The following is a 14,672-nucleotide window of genomic DNA, read 5'->3' as shown; positions in this document are numbered from 1 at the left end:
CAATAAAAATAAGTCCTTCTTGAATGATTTGTGAGCTCTTCAGACACTCAAACCATTGATGTTTCATTATAAAGCAGTGGGAGATTGATTAAATTGTTTAGTCAGTACTGCTTGTAAACAACATCTTCATTTACTTCTTCGTCTACATTTTATGAGTTGCAAATGTACACAGACACGGGGCTACACGATTTCTCCAACATCAAATGACTGAGTGCCTTTCACATGTTGGGCCCCGTCACATTTTTTGTTGTTGTTGAATTCTAACATCTGCCTCTGTGTTTTCCCACAGATTTGAATACTTCAGAGGCACCACTATCAAATTGATTTCCATCAACTGGATCCATCTTTTTCTACAGATCTCAGTACATTTAAAAAGGCACCGCCAGCAGACCAATCAAGATGGATAAGTTCCGTATGATGTTCCAGTTTCTCCAATCCAACCAGGAGTCCTTTATGAACGGCATCTGTGGTATCATGGCCCTAGCTAGCGCCCAGCTCTACTCAGCCTTCGAGTTTAGCTGCCCTTGTATCCCAGAGTACAACTACGCCTATGGGATTGGACTACTGGTTACCCCACCTATATGGTTCTTCCTACTAGGGTTCGTGTTGAATAACAATGTTTCGATGTTAGCTGAGGAGTGGAAAAGACCGACAGGGAAGAGGGTGAAGGATCCGACGATCCTTCGTTACATGTTCGTTTCGATCACGCAGCGGTCCTTGATCGCGCCCATGGTGTGGATATCTGTGACTCTTATGGACGGGAAGAGCTTCCTGTGTGCGTTCAGCGTCAACTTGGACATTCATCAGTTTGGGAATTCTACCCTCATTGATGGAATGACGGAAGTGGAGATTGTTAAATTGTTAGCGAAGATTCCATGCAAGAATATCTTCAATCAGCCCGAGGTGATATCGAGAGAAGCGGCATCGAGATATATCAAGTGTATATCCCAGGTAAGTTGTCGTTGGTAGTTTCCATATTCACCTAGTTCACATTTAGGTGCAGACAATCTCTTTCAAAATAACTGTTGTGTTAAATCCATTGTACATCAGTTGTCCAACCTAAGTGTGAACCGGGCCATTGGTTCAAAGTACGTTTGTTGTAGTGGTAAAGCAAGGTCTTTGTTTACGTATTATCATGTGTTTCCCTGTAGGCGTTTGGCTGGGTATTCCTGCTGCTGATGACCTTAGCAGCCTTCATGATACGAGCCATCCGACCTTGCTTCACCCAAGCTGCCTTCCTCAAGACCAAATACTGGTCTCACTACGTCGACGTCGAACGCAAGCTCTTCGACGAGACGTGCAAGGAGCACGCCAAGACCTTCGCCAAGGTCTGCATCCAGCAGTACTTCGAGAGCATCAGCGGCGACATGCGCAGCTTCCACAAGCACCGGTCAAGCAAAGATGATAGCGACGACGATGATGATGACAAGAAGAAGAGCGACGAGGACAAGCTTCTCGGGATCCGCGACCAGGACGATATGAATAAAGTTCTGTGGAATTGGCACACGTGCAAGCCGCCTCTGGCACTGAGGAAGGAACAGCTGGATGGAGAATCCCATGAAGGGCTCATACCAAATGGAGATGTCCATGGAGTCAGTGGAGGGCCAAATGGATATGCTAACGGTCACGCTCCCGATTTGCCCAAGAGGGAATGGGCGGCATACTACAGCAAAGTTTGAACATTTCAAAAGAGGAAAAAGCACCATTCACTGTAGCATGGATATTAAGCACTGATTGACTATTTAGACTGACAAGACTGATTGTCCTTTAAGATTTAGACTGTGGTTTATAGATAGAATTGAAGTCCTTTGTGTGGTGTGATCATTTATAATAATGAATATTTTGATGGAGGGCTTAGTTGGAAATGTTTCCTGGCATCCAACATCAAACCCTCCCACATTGGCACTTTTGTTGTTCCTTGGTTTCAGGATGGTTAACTGTATTTTTTGTTAGAGTACCCAAAGGGGGAACCTTACTTGAGTTTTTGTACATAATGTGTCAGATATGTCATGATGATGTACAGTCTGTTTGTTGTTATTATTGCTATGTGTAGACTTTTGAAAAATTCTTTATCGATTAAACCAAACATCAAATGGCTCCTTGTAGAATCTCGATGAAATGTTTCCTTTAGCCTAACGCTACTGTGGTAGCCTAAATTCATGACTTTTTTATTCATCCTAGCTTACATAAAAAGCATAATTCTAAGATCAACCCCCCCAAAAAATGAGTTTGTAAGATTTTATTTAGTTTTCCTACCAGGAAATACAGTAGAAGTCAAAAGTTTACATACACCTTAGCCAAATACATTTAAACTAAGTTTTTCACAATTCCTGACATTTAATCCTTGTAAAAATTCCCTGTCTTAGGTCAGTTAGGATCACCACTTTATTTTAAGAATGTGAAATGTCAGAATAATAGTAGAGAGAATGATTTATTTCTGATTTTATTTATTTCATCACATTCCCAGTGGGTCAGAAGTTTACATACACTCAATTAGTATTTGGTAGCATTGCCTTGAAATTGTTTAACTTTGCCTCCTTGCTCGCACACACTTTTTCAGTTCTGCCAACACATTTTCTATAGGATTGAGGTCAGGGCTTTGTGATGGCCACTCCAATACCTTGACTTTGTTGTCCTTAAGCCATTTTGCCACAACTTTGGAAGTATGCTTCAGATCAATGTCCATTTGGGAGACCCATTTGCGACCAAGTTTTAACTTCCTGACTGATGTCTTGAGATGTTGCTTCAATATATCCACATAATTTCCCATCCTCATGATGCCATCTATTTTGTGAAGTGCACCAGTCCCTCCTGCAGCAAAGCACCCCCACAACATGATGAAAATTAAATCAAATCAAATGTTATTTGTCACATACACATGGTTAGCAGATGTTAATGCGAGTGTAGCGAAATGCTTGTGCTTCTAGTTCCGACAATGCAGTAATAACCAACGAGTAATCTACCCTAACAATTTCACAACAACTACCTTATACACACAAGTGTAAAGGAATGAAAAATGAAGAATATGTACATAAAAATATATGAATGAGTGATGGTACAAAACGGCATAGACAAGATGCAGTAGATGGTATCGTAATGTAGGGTATGTAAACATTATATGAAGTGGCATTGTTTAAAGTGGCTAGTGATACATTTTTCATCAATTTTTACATTATTAAAGTGTCTGGAGTTGAGTCAGTATGTTGGCAGCAGCCACTCAATGTTAGTGGTGGCAGTTTAACAGTCTGATGGCCTTGAGATAGAAGCTGTTTTTCAGTCTCTCGGTCCCTGGTTTGATGCACCTGTACTGACCTCGCCTTCTGGATGATAGCGGGGTGAACAGGCAGTGGCTCGGGTGGTTGTTGTCCTTGATGATCTTTATGGCCTTCCTGTGACATCGGGTGGTGTAAGGTGTCCTGGAGGGTAGGTAGTTTGCCCCCGGTGATGCGTTGTGCAGACCTCACTACCCTCTGGAGAGCCTTACGGTTGTGGGCGGAGCAGTTGCCGTACCAGGCGGTGATACAGCCCGACAGAATGCTCTCGATTGTGCATCTGTAAAAGTTTGTGAGTGCTTTTGGTGACAAGCCGAATTTCTTCAGCCCCCTGAGGTTGAAGAGGCGCTGCTGCGCCTTCTTCACCACACTGACTGTGTGGGTGGACCAATTCAGTTTGTCCGTGATGTGTACGCAGAGGAACTTAAAACTTACTACCCTCTCCACTACTGTCCCATCGATGTGGATAGGGGGGTGCTCCCTCTGCTGTTTCCTGATGCTGCCACCCCAGTGCTTCACGGTTGGGATGGTGTTCTTCGGCTTGCAAGCCTCCCCCTTTTTCCTCCAAACATAACGATGGTCATTATGACCAAACAGTTACATTTTTGTTTCATCAGACCAGAGGACATTTCTCCAAAAAGTACAATCTTTGTCCCCATGTGCAGTTGCAAACCGTGGTCTGGCTTTTTGATGGCGGTTTTGGAGCAGTGGCTTCTTCCTTGCAGACCGGGCTTTCAGGTTATGTCGATATAGGACTCGTTTTACTGTGGATATAGATACTTTTGTACCTGTTTACTCCAGCATCTTCACAAGGTCCTTTGCTGTTGTTCTGGGATTGATTTGCACTTTTCGCACCAAAGTACGTTCATCTCTAGGAGACAGAATGCGTCTCCTTCCTGAGCGGTTTGACGGCTGTGTGGTCCCATGGTGTTTATACTTGCGTACTATTGCTTGTACAGATGAACGTGGTACCTTCAGGTGTTTGGAAATTACTCCCAAGGATGAACCAGACTTGTGGACTTGGCTGATTTCTTTTGATTTTCTCATGATGTCAAGCAAAGAGGCATTGAGTTTGAAGGTAGGCCTTGAAATACATCTACAGGTACACCTCCAATTGACTCAAATTATGACAATTAGCCTATCAGAAGCTTCTAAAGCTATGACATAATTTTCTGGAATTTTCCAAGCTGTTTAAAGGCATGCACAAAGTAGATGTCCTAACCGACTTGCCAAAACTATAGTTTGTTAACAAGAAATTTGTGGAGTGGTTGAAAAACGAGTTTTAATGACTCCAACCTAAGTGTATGTAAACTTCCGACTTCAACTGTATGCATGCAGCATTGGTGTGATCAACTTGGCTCTGAGAGGTTCCACGACAAAGATATTGTAATTCCAAAACCAATGAGCCTTCGAGTCAGAATTATGCTGTTGGGTGCGCCTCATGCTTGTGGAATCAACTTTTGTCTTCCTTAAAAGCATTGTTGTTTCTTTGCTAAACCCTTTGTAGAATACCAAACAAAGATCAGAATGCCCTGAATGCTGGCTTGAAAGCTACCATGAGTAGTACTGCTTGTATTATTGGCATTTTGCAAACAATCAATGATTTAAACTTCCTTTCATACTCTAATGCTGACCGATAGTGTTAGATTGTTGTTCTGGAGTGTTCTTTGACACACTCAAAATGAACTTTTATTGATTGAGTGTCACAATTCTGTCAAACAGAATTCACAAATTGAAGAACATCTGTCAACTGTAAGCCAGATACTAAAACATCAGCATACTGTATGTCATTTCATATGGTATTTACAGTTGTGACTCAATTAAGACTTATCAGAATTCCAAGCCTTCTCTCAACCATGACAAGTGTCCTCATGACCTGATATTCCATCTCACTCAGTCATTGCATGTAAACTGGACACACACACACACACACACACACAGCCATAACAATTTACATGATGGGATAGAAACAAGGTCAGAATTTGCATCTCTCTCTCGTTTCATCCTATCCCCAAGCTTTCAGGTAAAGTGCTTTTTAATCAAACAGGTAGCCTTTTGGCAATCAATGTTTACTTCACTTTATCTGTCATAAAGCTTTTAAAATAACATTTCTTAAAACGCCATTTATTTATTTAATTACATATGCATGGCGATAGATTACATTTATCCTCATATATCAGTGAGTTGTTGACGGTTTGACATAACACTGCTCTCCCATAGCATACCACTAGAGGGTAGAAAAACTACAAATACCAAATCTAACCTCCCAAAGCTGCTAGTCAACACCATTGAGGTATAAAAGAATGGTCAACACCCTGCTCATTTTTAATTCACAGGACACCAGATACAAGCATTTCGCTACACCCACAATAACATCTGCTAAACACGTGTATGTGACCAATGAAATTTGATTTCAGGTTGTTAATGGAGCCTAGGGCGTCCTTATAAATAAAAAATGTCCATATCGACTGAACATCTTCATCTTGTTTTGTACTACACTCTCGTGGAAGCGTTGAACAGAGTAGCTGATTTGGTTCTGGGAGCAGAGATTCATCTTGGACCGACAGACAATACAGCTGTGCTCTGGATAATGATGATGTCATAATTATAGGATGATGAGATTGTAATGAATCCCCCGGATCCCATGGAAGCCTCCACTTCCTCCTCATAGCAGCTCGTCCCAGATCAGTTTGGGCTGTATAGCCAACTGGTATGACCATAGCGGCTTAGCTATAGAGCAGATCTGGGAACAGGGTATCCTCCCACACACTGGTCATTTTCATTAGTAAGAAAACAACAGTTTCTCACTAGATAGGTTCAGGGAGTCACTCCCTCCCTGGTATGCTATGGGAGAGCAGGGTATCGTCAGACAGGGCCACAGTGTCCCCCGATGTGCGGGGGAGCTAGGGTCAGTCTGTCCTACCTGGTGTATATCTCCTGTCTTATCTGGTGTCCTGTGTGATCTTAAGTATGCTTCCTCGAATTCTCCCATCTCTCTCTCTCTCTCTCTCTCTCTCTCGCTCTCTCTCTCTCTCTCTCTCTCTCTCTCTCTCTCTCTCTCTCTCTCTTCCTCTCCCCTCCCGGAGGACCTTAGCCCTAGGACCAGACCATGCCACAGCACTACCTGGCCTGAGGACTCCTGGCTGTCCCCTCCCTAGTCCACCTGGTCATGTTGCTGATCCAGTTTCTGCTTTTCTGCCTGAGGCTATGGAACTCTGACCTGTTCAGCGGACGTGATACCTTATCCCGGATCTGCTGTTTTGACCCTCTCTCTCTCTATACTGCACCTGCTATCTCGACCTCTGAATGCTCAGCTATGAAAAGCCAACTGACATTTACTCCTGAGATGTTGACCTGTTGCACCCTCTATAACCACTGTGAATATTATCTGACGATGCTGGTCATCTATTAAACTTTTACAACATCTTGAAGAACAATCTGGCTATAATGGCCATGTACTCTTATAATCTCTATCTGGCACAGCCAGAAGAGGACTGGTCACCCCTCAGAGCCTGGTTTCCCTCTAGGTTCCTGCCTTTCTAGTGAGTTTTTCCTAGCCACCGGGCTTCTACATCTGCATTGCTTGCTCTTTGGGGTTTTAAGCTGGGTTTCTGTATAATCACTTTGTGACATCTGCTGATGTAAAAAGGGTTTTCTAGAAGAAAAAAAATATGACAGAAAAACACATGAATGTGTTTTTGGAACACTGCACTTTATCACGTTTTCACGTGTAGTTTCATGTTGTCACATGTTATCACATTAACTTCACATAAGATCACATGATAACATGAAAACGTGTTTTTGGAATACCTCACATGTGAAATGCATCTGTTTTTTCACCATAAGGGCTGTTTTAGTCTGTTTTCTTCCGTTTGGTGCCAAATGAACATGGCCCAGGGCGCCAGGAAAGCATATATCCTCCTTCCTAGCTCCCTACCCTACAGCCCAAATCCTGCAGCTGTTGTCTCTGAGGCCTGCTGGCCTGGCAGGACTGACATGTGGGGGTGGAAGGATGGATGTCTCTGGCCATCTTTCACTCTCTAGTATTTGTCTTTCTTTCTGCTTTCTCTTGATCTCTCTTTCTCTGTATTTCCCTCTCTCTCTCCCTCCAACCCTGCTCCTGTCTCTCTACCAACATGATAGCAACACGTTTATATATAGACTATAGATCAAGAGAAACAAAACTGGAAAATAATCAGGGCTTTGACTGACAGAGCTAGCTTCCCAATCCCCCTATATGCGTTGGCTGTGGTAGCCATGTTGGTTTAGTAGCCCAGTGATAGTTTTGTTGTTTTGACTAAAAGGGATGGCTGCTGGCCTTCCCCTCACCCTGCCTGGCTTTGCATTGCTGGGTTGCAACGTACATATAGCACATAATTAATGAGAATGGGTTGTTGTTTGGTTGTCTGGACAGCAGCAGTGCACATGTCACTGGCCGGGCCCTCCCTGTGTTTCCTGCAAGACTCCAACACACACAGAGAGAGAAACTCACAACCCTCACACCGTATCCAGTCGTCTCATTCGTCTATGTCTAAGCCCCTCTGCCTACCCTCCTGCCTATGCCTGTTTTCATCTCTCCCAGGGAGAGAGGGAGAGAGACAGGGATTGGAGGACGGAGGGAGAAGGGGAGTGTCCAAAGGAGAGGGAGGGGGAGGAGGGAAACGAGAGTTGCGAGGCAAAGGACTGGTCACATGACCAACAGCCAGAGCTCTGTTTACAAACCAATGAGAGAGAGAGAGAGAGAGAGAGAGAGAGAGGAGAGAGAGAGAGGAGATTGAATTGAGAGAGGCAGAGGCAGAAATATAGGAACAGCAGCAGCAGCAGCAATAGCAAAAGCAGCAGAGGAGGATCGAGGCAGATTTCTAGACCACCATTATGGATTGAGACGGAGAGGGAACCCGGCCACCATGACCAGGTCAGCTGGAGGTGGGAGACTGTCTTTGTCTCAACATTTTTCTCAATCGAAGCAGCAGATGGTTAGAGGGAGAGTAGGAACTTCCCCCTCCTAAATACACACAGACACACACACATACACACTAGCAAAATATCCCAGCTAGAAGACTGTTCTTTGTGTTTTGGGGGAATCATGTTTTTCCTGCTGTGAAGAGTACGCTCTACCCCCCTAGTAGATCAGGGCACTGAAGGAGTAGAGGAAGAGGAGGAGAAGAGAGGGCAGACAGATGGGATAAGGCTTGTGAAAATCCCTCTGTTCAGAAGGATTTGGAGGGGGACAAAGCAGGGACTAATAGCCCCCACACTGGAATAAGAGCAGGGACTGTCGTTTGGAATGGTTTTCTGTCACTGTGATGAACTGGACAGTTGTTGTTTATTGCAATTTATGGGGCTGTTTTTCTCCTGAATGGAAGTTGTTTTGATTGGGAGGAAAGGAAATGTGTGTTGTTTTGCTCAGTGTTGAGAGCAGATTTCACCACTTCAACAGTGGACATTGACATGAGGTAAGAGCCATGTGACTAAACTGATTTCTTCGTCTCTCTCTGACAGTCATCACAAGGACGTCATCGTCAATGTTGAGAGAGGAGAAGGAGCACACACGAGGACTGCAGCACTCCCAATCCCACATCTCCCAATCCTAACCCTCGGGAGCTAATCCAGATTTGGGAATGTCGCGCATGGATTGCTGAGTGGACAAAACCGCACAGCTAGAATCTTAACAATCTTCTTCTCGGAATTCTGATCATCTTCATGGTTTTGCTTTTGGATGATCCACCACAACCTCAAACCACCCCAGCGACTCCTTTGTCTTCTTTTAGCCCCAGTTTAGAGACTGATTTTGGGCTTCCGGGCGTCGGGGTAACCTGGTAGTTTGGCCCTCACACAGGTCCAGCCTTCTCCTGACAGGGCCTGGATTTACTGCTGCAGTCCTGGGAGTCAGATTTCATGCAACCATTCCAATGGTGTAACGGTAAGTGTTTTTCCTCAACCTTCTGCCAAGTCAATGTAATGCAGTCCGTAGCTTACACAGCCTGTGTGTTCCACTATAACTCTCCCCTCTCCCTTGAACTCTTTACTGACTGCTAACAGGGTTTCTGTAATTGATATGCTTGAGAAATGACGAAATTGAATGTGGGTTCAGTTGGGTTTTGTCGAAAGGGTGAAACGGCACTCAAACTAATTCAATTTTCCAGGGTCATGTTTAGTTAGTTATATATAGGCTACATAGCAACCATCATGTAACTGTAACTAACGGCATTACTAGAGGTTGTTCAGCTATTCAATACCTAGCCGGTCTCTGCATATGGTCCATTCTACAATAAACTGTCTATGTAACCATGTTTCAATTCTACGACCCCCCCTACTCCCATTCCCCCCTCCCTTTACCCCAATGTCAAATTAATGACCCCATACCCCCCACTGTGCTCAAGCTGTACCCCTTCTATCACTCCAAATTAAGTGACACGGCCATGGCTGTTAAAACAGACTGGCAAAGAGAGGGGGGTAAGGGGGCATCTCGTCCGTGGTGAGGCAAATTCACAAGAACAGAACACATGGGGCATATGGGTGGAAGTGGTGCTTCCTGGTTACCATTGTCTTGCCAAATGGTGCCTCAGTCCCTAGAGTGTTGTGTGTCTGTTCATGAAAAGGCTAGCTAAAGCTCCCAACCAACCCCCACCCATGACACACACACACAACCCACAGGCCAGCCACCTAGTCTGTGAAGGGGAGTCTGTGGAACAGATGGCGTACCGACGGAAGTGGAGCCACCGTACTCCATGTTGGTTTAGTTCACTGCCAATTACGTGCCTTGGCTCCAGTCAGAGCAGAGCAATACAGAGCAGTATGGGTGGGATGGGAGCCAAATACCAGGCATTCACTTCCCCCTCCCTCCCCACCAAATATTGACCTTGTCGTTTGAATTGTCAATACAAGGCTTACTAGGCTTTCTATCATGCAGCCCTAGATAGTAAAACACATGTCGGTGGCTCTTGTGTCCTACATGGAGGATATAATGGAGATGTATTGTCTAAGGGAGGAATACCATACATTAAGCAATGCAGTTATAACAAGAGCCCTATGTTTAGATTGAAATATATTAGTCCATATATAAATATGTCTCTAGTTATAACGCCTACATGAGAAGTGAATCAGCGAGAGAATCTGTGTTTTAGTGTCTCTCTCTCCTGTTTAAAAGGTGTGTAAACAAGAAGCTGTGAGCCATTTGCATGTGGGAATATGTCCCCGGATCCTCTGTCTTGAGAGGGGAAAACATATTAGTATTTATAACACTTTCATTATATGCTAAGTGAGGTAAGCTGTGACATGTTTTCGTTCAAGTCCCTCTATTGTTTTGACAACCTTTTTCATGACAACAAGCTGTGTGCAAATATTCTTCTTCTTCTCAGGATGCCTGTGGTTTAGGTCTCCAGCACTTTGAGAAGTACTGTGGACTTAGCAAGATGGATACCACTTACCACCTGCCACTCAATGTCTACGTGATAGTGCTGGGCATCGGCCTGTTCGTCTTCATGCTCAGCCTCATCTTCTGCTGCTACCTCTTCAGGTATGTAGGGTCATCACTAGCTGGAACAGCCACAAAGTGATAAACCCTGCCTATTTCTACAATTTAACATCTGAATTTAAACCTAACCCTAACATTAACCACACTGCTAACCTTATGCCTAACCCTAACCTTAAATTAAGACCAAAAAGCTCATTTTTGTGCTCGTTAATTTTGACAATATAGTGAATTTTGACTTTGTGGCTGTGCCACCTATTGGAAACCGTAGGGGGAAGGACTCAAACAAAGATGGTTGCTGGCTGGTTGCCATTGCAATCAGGATATTAACATGTAGACTTATCCACATGGAGGCTTCGCTTATTATGCTTCAAGAGCCTTTATTTAATTACGTATTATCATATTATAGGCCTATGATATTATTTATATACAGTACAAGTCAAAAGTTTGGACACACCTACTCATTCCAGGATTTTTCTTTATTTTGACTATTTTCTACATTGTAGAATAATAGTGAAGACATCAAAACTATGAAATAACACATATGGAATCATGTAGTAACCAAAAGTGTTAAACAAATCAAAATATATTGTGAGATTCTTGTGAGATATGTGAGATTCTTCAAAGTAGCCACCCTTTGCGTTGATGAGACATTTTAAAGTGATGCTACAGAGGTTTTGTATAATTGTGCCAAATTGTGTACTACGTCATCCATTTCGTGTACGTTATCGCCCCCCCAAATAAGAAACATTATGAATTCCAATTCACACAATATGTTTCAAATTTGTAAATCAAATCAATGTTTATTTGTCAACTTAAGTGCTTAAGTTCCCGGACTCCATCTTTAAACACGGCCATTTTGTATTTGTCTCTTTGTAGGTTGAAACAGCAAGGGACGAGGGAGCAGTTCAGCTACAATGAGGTAGGCCTATCACTACACCAGCACATGTAGCACTGGGGTTTGACCAGGTTTCAACTACTACTACAGTATGTCTGTTGTCGTCAGTGTGTTTTGAAACACAACGCCCACTACTCTTTATAGTTAACCTTCATTACGTCATCCCTGGATTTGTACCAATACCGGTGTGTGTATCAAGTAGCTTATAGCTCACTCTAACACATGTACAAACTGCTTTTTTGATTTTTCGTTCTCAATAGGTGGTTCTTAAAGGGGCAGGCAAGAAGCTGAGCCTTCTAGGAGTAAGTCGTGTTATTCTGTGTGACATTTTTATTTCAATGCAGATTGTTTGGAAAAAAATGTAACATTTTCTGAACCATTTCTGTGTGGCTCTGTTAGCTACTTGGGAAACCCCCGCGGCGATGCAATGCCTTTGATTTAACCTGGTGTTGTGTTTGAACTCAGATGATGTATTTAACTTCGAGCTAAGGGCGGGTTGACTCAATCATTGTTCTTGTAAATGTGAACACACACTAACACACATTTTTCTTCTTGCCCTTAAAGCAAACGTGTGCAGTATGTTTGGAAGAGTTTCGGACCAGAGATGAGCTAGCCGTGTGTCCGTGTTCACACGCATTTCACAAGAAGTGAGTTAACCATCAGGCTCTCCTTATAGACAAGAGCTTACAAAACGTCAACACATCTGTGGTCATAATGACACTCAACAGGCAGCTGAAACTAACATGATTACATCATAAATCCTTCTGGTTCCAGCCTCCCTTCCTTGAAGTTAACATCCTTGTCAGATCAATGATTAGCTCACGGAAGAAAGGAAAAGAAAAAGGAATGAAGGACAGACAGAATAAATGAAGGATGCTATCTCTATAATATTTGAACAGGTTATGCACTTTTTTTAAAAATATATTTAAAAAAAACCATTTTATCCCCTTTTCTCCCCAATTTTCGTGGTATCCAATCGCTAGTAATTACTATCTTGTCTCATCGCTACAACTCCCGTACGGGCTCGGGAGAGACGAAGGTCGAAAGCCATGCGTCCTCCGAAGCACAACCCAACCGCACTGCTTCTTAACACAGCGCGCCTCCAACCCGGAAGCCAGCCGCACCAATGTGTCGGAGGAAACACCGTGCACCTGGCACCCTTGGTTAGCGCGCACTGCGCCCGGCCCGCCACAGGAGTCGCTGGAGCGCGATGAGACAAGGATATCCCTACCGGCCAAACCCTCCCTAACCCGGACGACGCTAGGCCAATTGTGCGTCGCCCACGGACCTCCCGGTCGCGGCCGGCTGCGACAGAGCCTGGGCGCGAACCCAGAGACTCTGGTGGCGCAGCTAGCACTGCGATGCAGTGCCCTAGACCACTGCGCCACCCGGGAGGCCCCAGGTTATGCACTTTTGAGGAAATCTCAGTCTATTTTGTGTGTCCCATCCAGGTGCCTGCTGAAGTGGCTGGAGATCCGTAGCGTGTGCCCCATGTGTAATAAGCCCATCCTCAGGCTCCACCCAGACCCCACACAGGGAACTGAGGGGCCCCAGGACCCAGAGGAGGTGTGAAGGACCCACAGGGGCCACCACGACCGCCATACGCACCTGTACACATTTACACGGAATTGATGGTCATTTTATGGACATCACACAGAGTCGATTGTATTCTTAAAGTGGCTTCCATGGTGTTAGTCTTTGACTGAGCATTAATCAATATGGTTGGGGGTTTGGCTACTGTATATGGATGTTGATTACACCCGTCCAGGCCTTTTAGATCGTCAAGAAAGTCAACGATGACCGAGGGGCAGGGCGCAAGAGAGTGTTTCAGGATCGGGCCCTACTAGTTTAGCAATGGAACCTAAAAACAAAATGATAACTCTAACCTTGAGGGATGTGGTGTTTGGAATTTGGCCATACTAGCATGCCAATGGGGCTTCCTGCAAGAAATGAAGGATAGGGTAGGGGATCGGGTGCAGCAGGTCAGTTTGGGATTGCGCCCTCCTAGCTTAGCAGTGGAGCTTCATAAAGCTGCTGTCTATCCTCCCCTTTAGATCAGTGAGAATGAGTGAAGGCTACACGGACACTCCTGACCCGAATATTCATTTTGCAGGTCAGCAGTGTACTAATAGTATCTCCGGTGAGAATGAGAGGAAAGTGACATAGGAACGGGAGCCACTTTAGAATACCGAGTTCTCCCCCAGTCATTGGACGATGCCTGGTACAACACTGCCAGAAACAGCCAATCACAAAACGACACGTCAGGCATTCTGAGAAGGTCATTGGTCGAGTATCAGGATTGATGTAAATGGATACCTCTCATACCTCAGGGGTGTTACAATACAAGCCAGCACAAACATGCCATTCAATACCATGTGCCACACACAGAACATGTCCAATACTGCCAACTCCAACCTAGGTAACACTATACTGAGGGAGTCAAAACATTGGTCACGTTCCAGGCCGACTACATTGCAGTCGCGCTGCACACAGCAACAAATGGTTCGGCGCCACGTCATCGACTGAGCATATGCGGTTAGCTGACATGTTAAACACTTAAACACACATCCGGCAAGCGACTGCAATGTAGTCGGTCTGGAACGCAGCCAATGAGATCTGGCAAGTGACTGCAAAGTAGTTGGTCTGGAACGCAGCCAAAGGCTGGAATCACAAAACCAGTCCAATACCAACATCACAGCAGCTCTCTGATGTACAGAACTATATATCCAGGAGTGTGTCTGAAATGGCACCCTATTCCTTACACAGAACCCTATGCAGGCCCTGGTCAAAAGTAGTGTACTATATAGGGAATAGGGTGCCATTTCTGACACAAACCAGGTCCATAACCTCGAAGACTGATAGACAGCTAGTCTTGCCTGTATGTATGTACGTAACGTTGTGACCCCCCCATCTTGTAATTTTGTATCGTTTGTTGCTTTTAAATAAAATATGTATCCTCTCTGTGGTGCATCTTCTGTAAATGAGTAGTAGATGGTATATCAGAAATGATCAGTTCAGGTTATTTACT

At 44.3% G+C, this 14,672-nt stretch overlaps 2 protein-coding genes across 4 annotated transcripts; both read left to right on the top strand.

The window, feature by feature from the left end:
• The first annotated feature begins 399 nt into the window (after positions 1–399).
• LOC120023197 (calcium homeostasis modulator protein 1-like) lies at positions 400–1,679 on the top strand. Its single transcript, XM_038967230.1, has 2 exons — positions 400–951; positions 1,152–1,679. The coding sequence occupies exons 1-2, from the start codon at positions 400–402 to the stop codon at positions 1,677–1,679; spliced, it is 1,080 nt and encodes a 359-aa protein (XP_038823158.1).
• Positions 1,680–8,071: 6,392 nt separating this feature from the next.
• Positions 8,072–14,604, top strand: LOC120017467 (RING finger protein 122-like). 3 transcript variants are annotated; one of them, XM_038960238.1, is made up of 7 exons: positions 8,072–8,187; positions 8,775–9,195; positions 10,634–10,791; positions 11,626–11,668; positions 11,905–11,946; positions 12,209–12,291; positions 13,096–14,604. In XM_038960238.1, exons 3-7 carry the CDS (start codon positions 10,688–10,690, stop codon positions 13,214–13,216), a joined length of 393 nt encoding a protein of 130 aa, XP_038816166.1. In that variant the 5' UTR covers positions 8,072–8,187; positions 8,775–9,195; positions 10,634–10,687; the 3' UTR covers positions 13,217–14,604. The 3 variants fall into 3 exon arrangements, with proteins under 3 accessions (XP_038816166.1, XP_038816156.1, XP_038816174.1); XM_038960228.1 differs by having other exon boundaries at positions 8,072–8,198; XM_038960246.1 differs by lacking the exon at positions 11,905–11,946 and having other exon boundaries at positions 8,072–8,198.
• The last annotated feature ends 68 nt before the right edge of the window (positions 14,605–14,672 follow it).

Source organism: Salvelinus namaycush, chromosome 2, assembly GCF_016432855.1.
Source record: "Salvelinus namaycush isolate Seneca chromosome 2, SaNama_1.0, whole genome shotgun sequence".
Lineage (NCBI taxonomy): Eukaryota > Metazoa > Chordata > Actinopteri > Salmoniformes > Salmonidae > Salvelinus > Salvelinus namaycush.
Note: the sequence above shows the minus strand (reverse complement) of the source record. Positions and strands in the feature narration are given on the sequence as shown.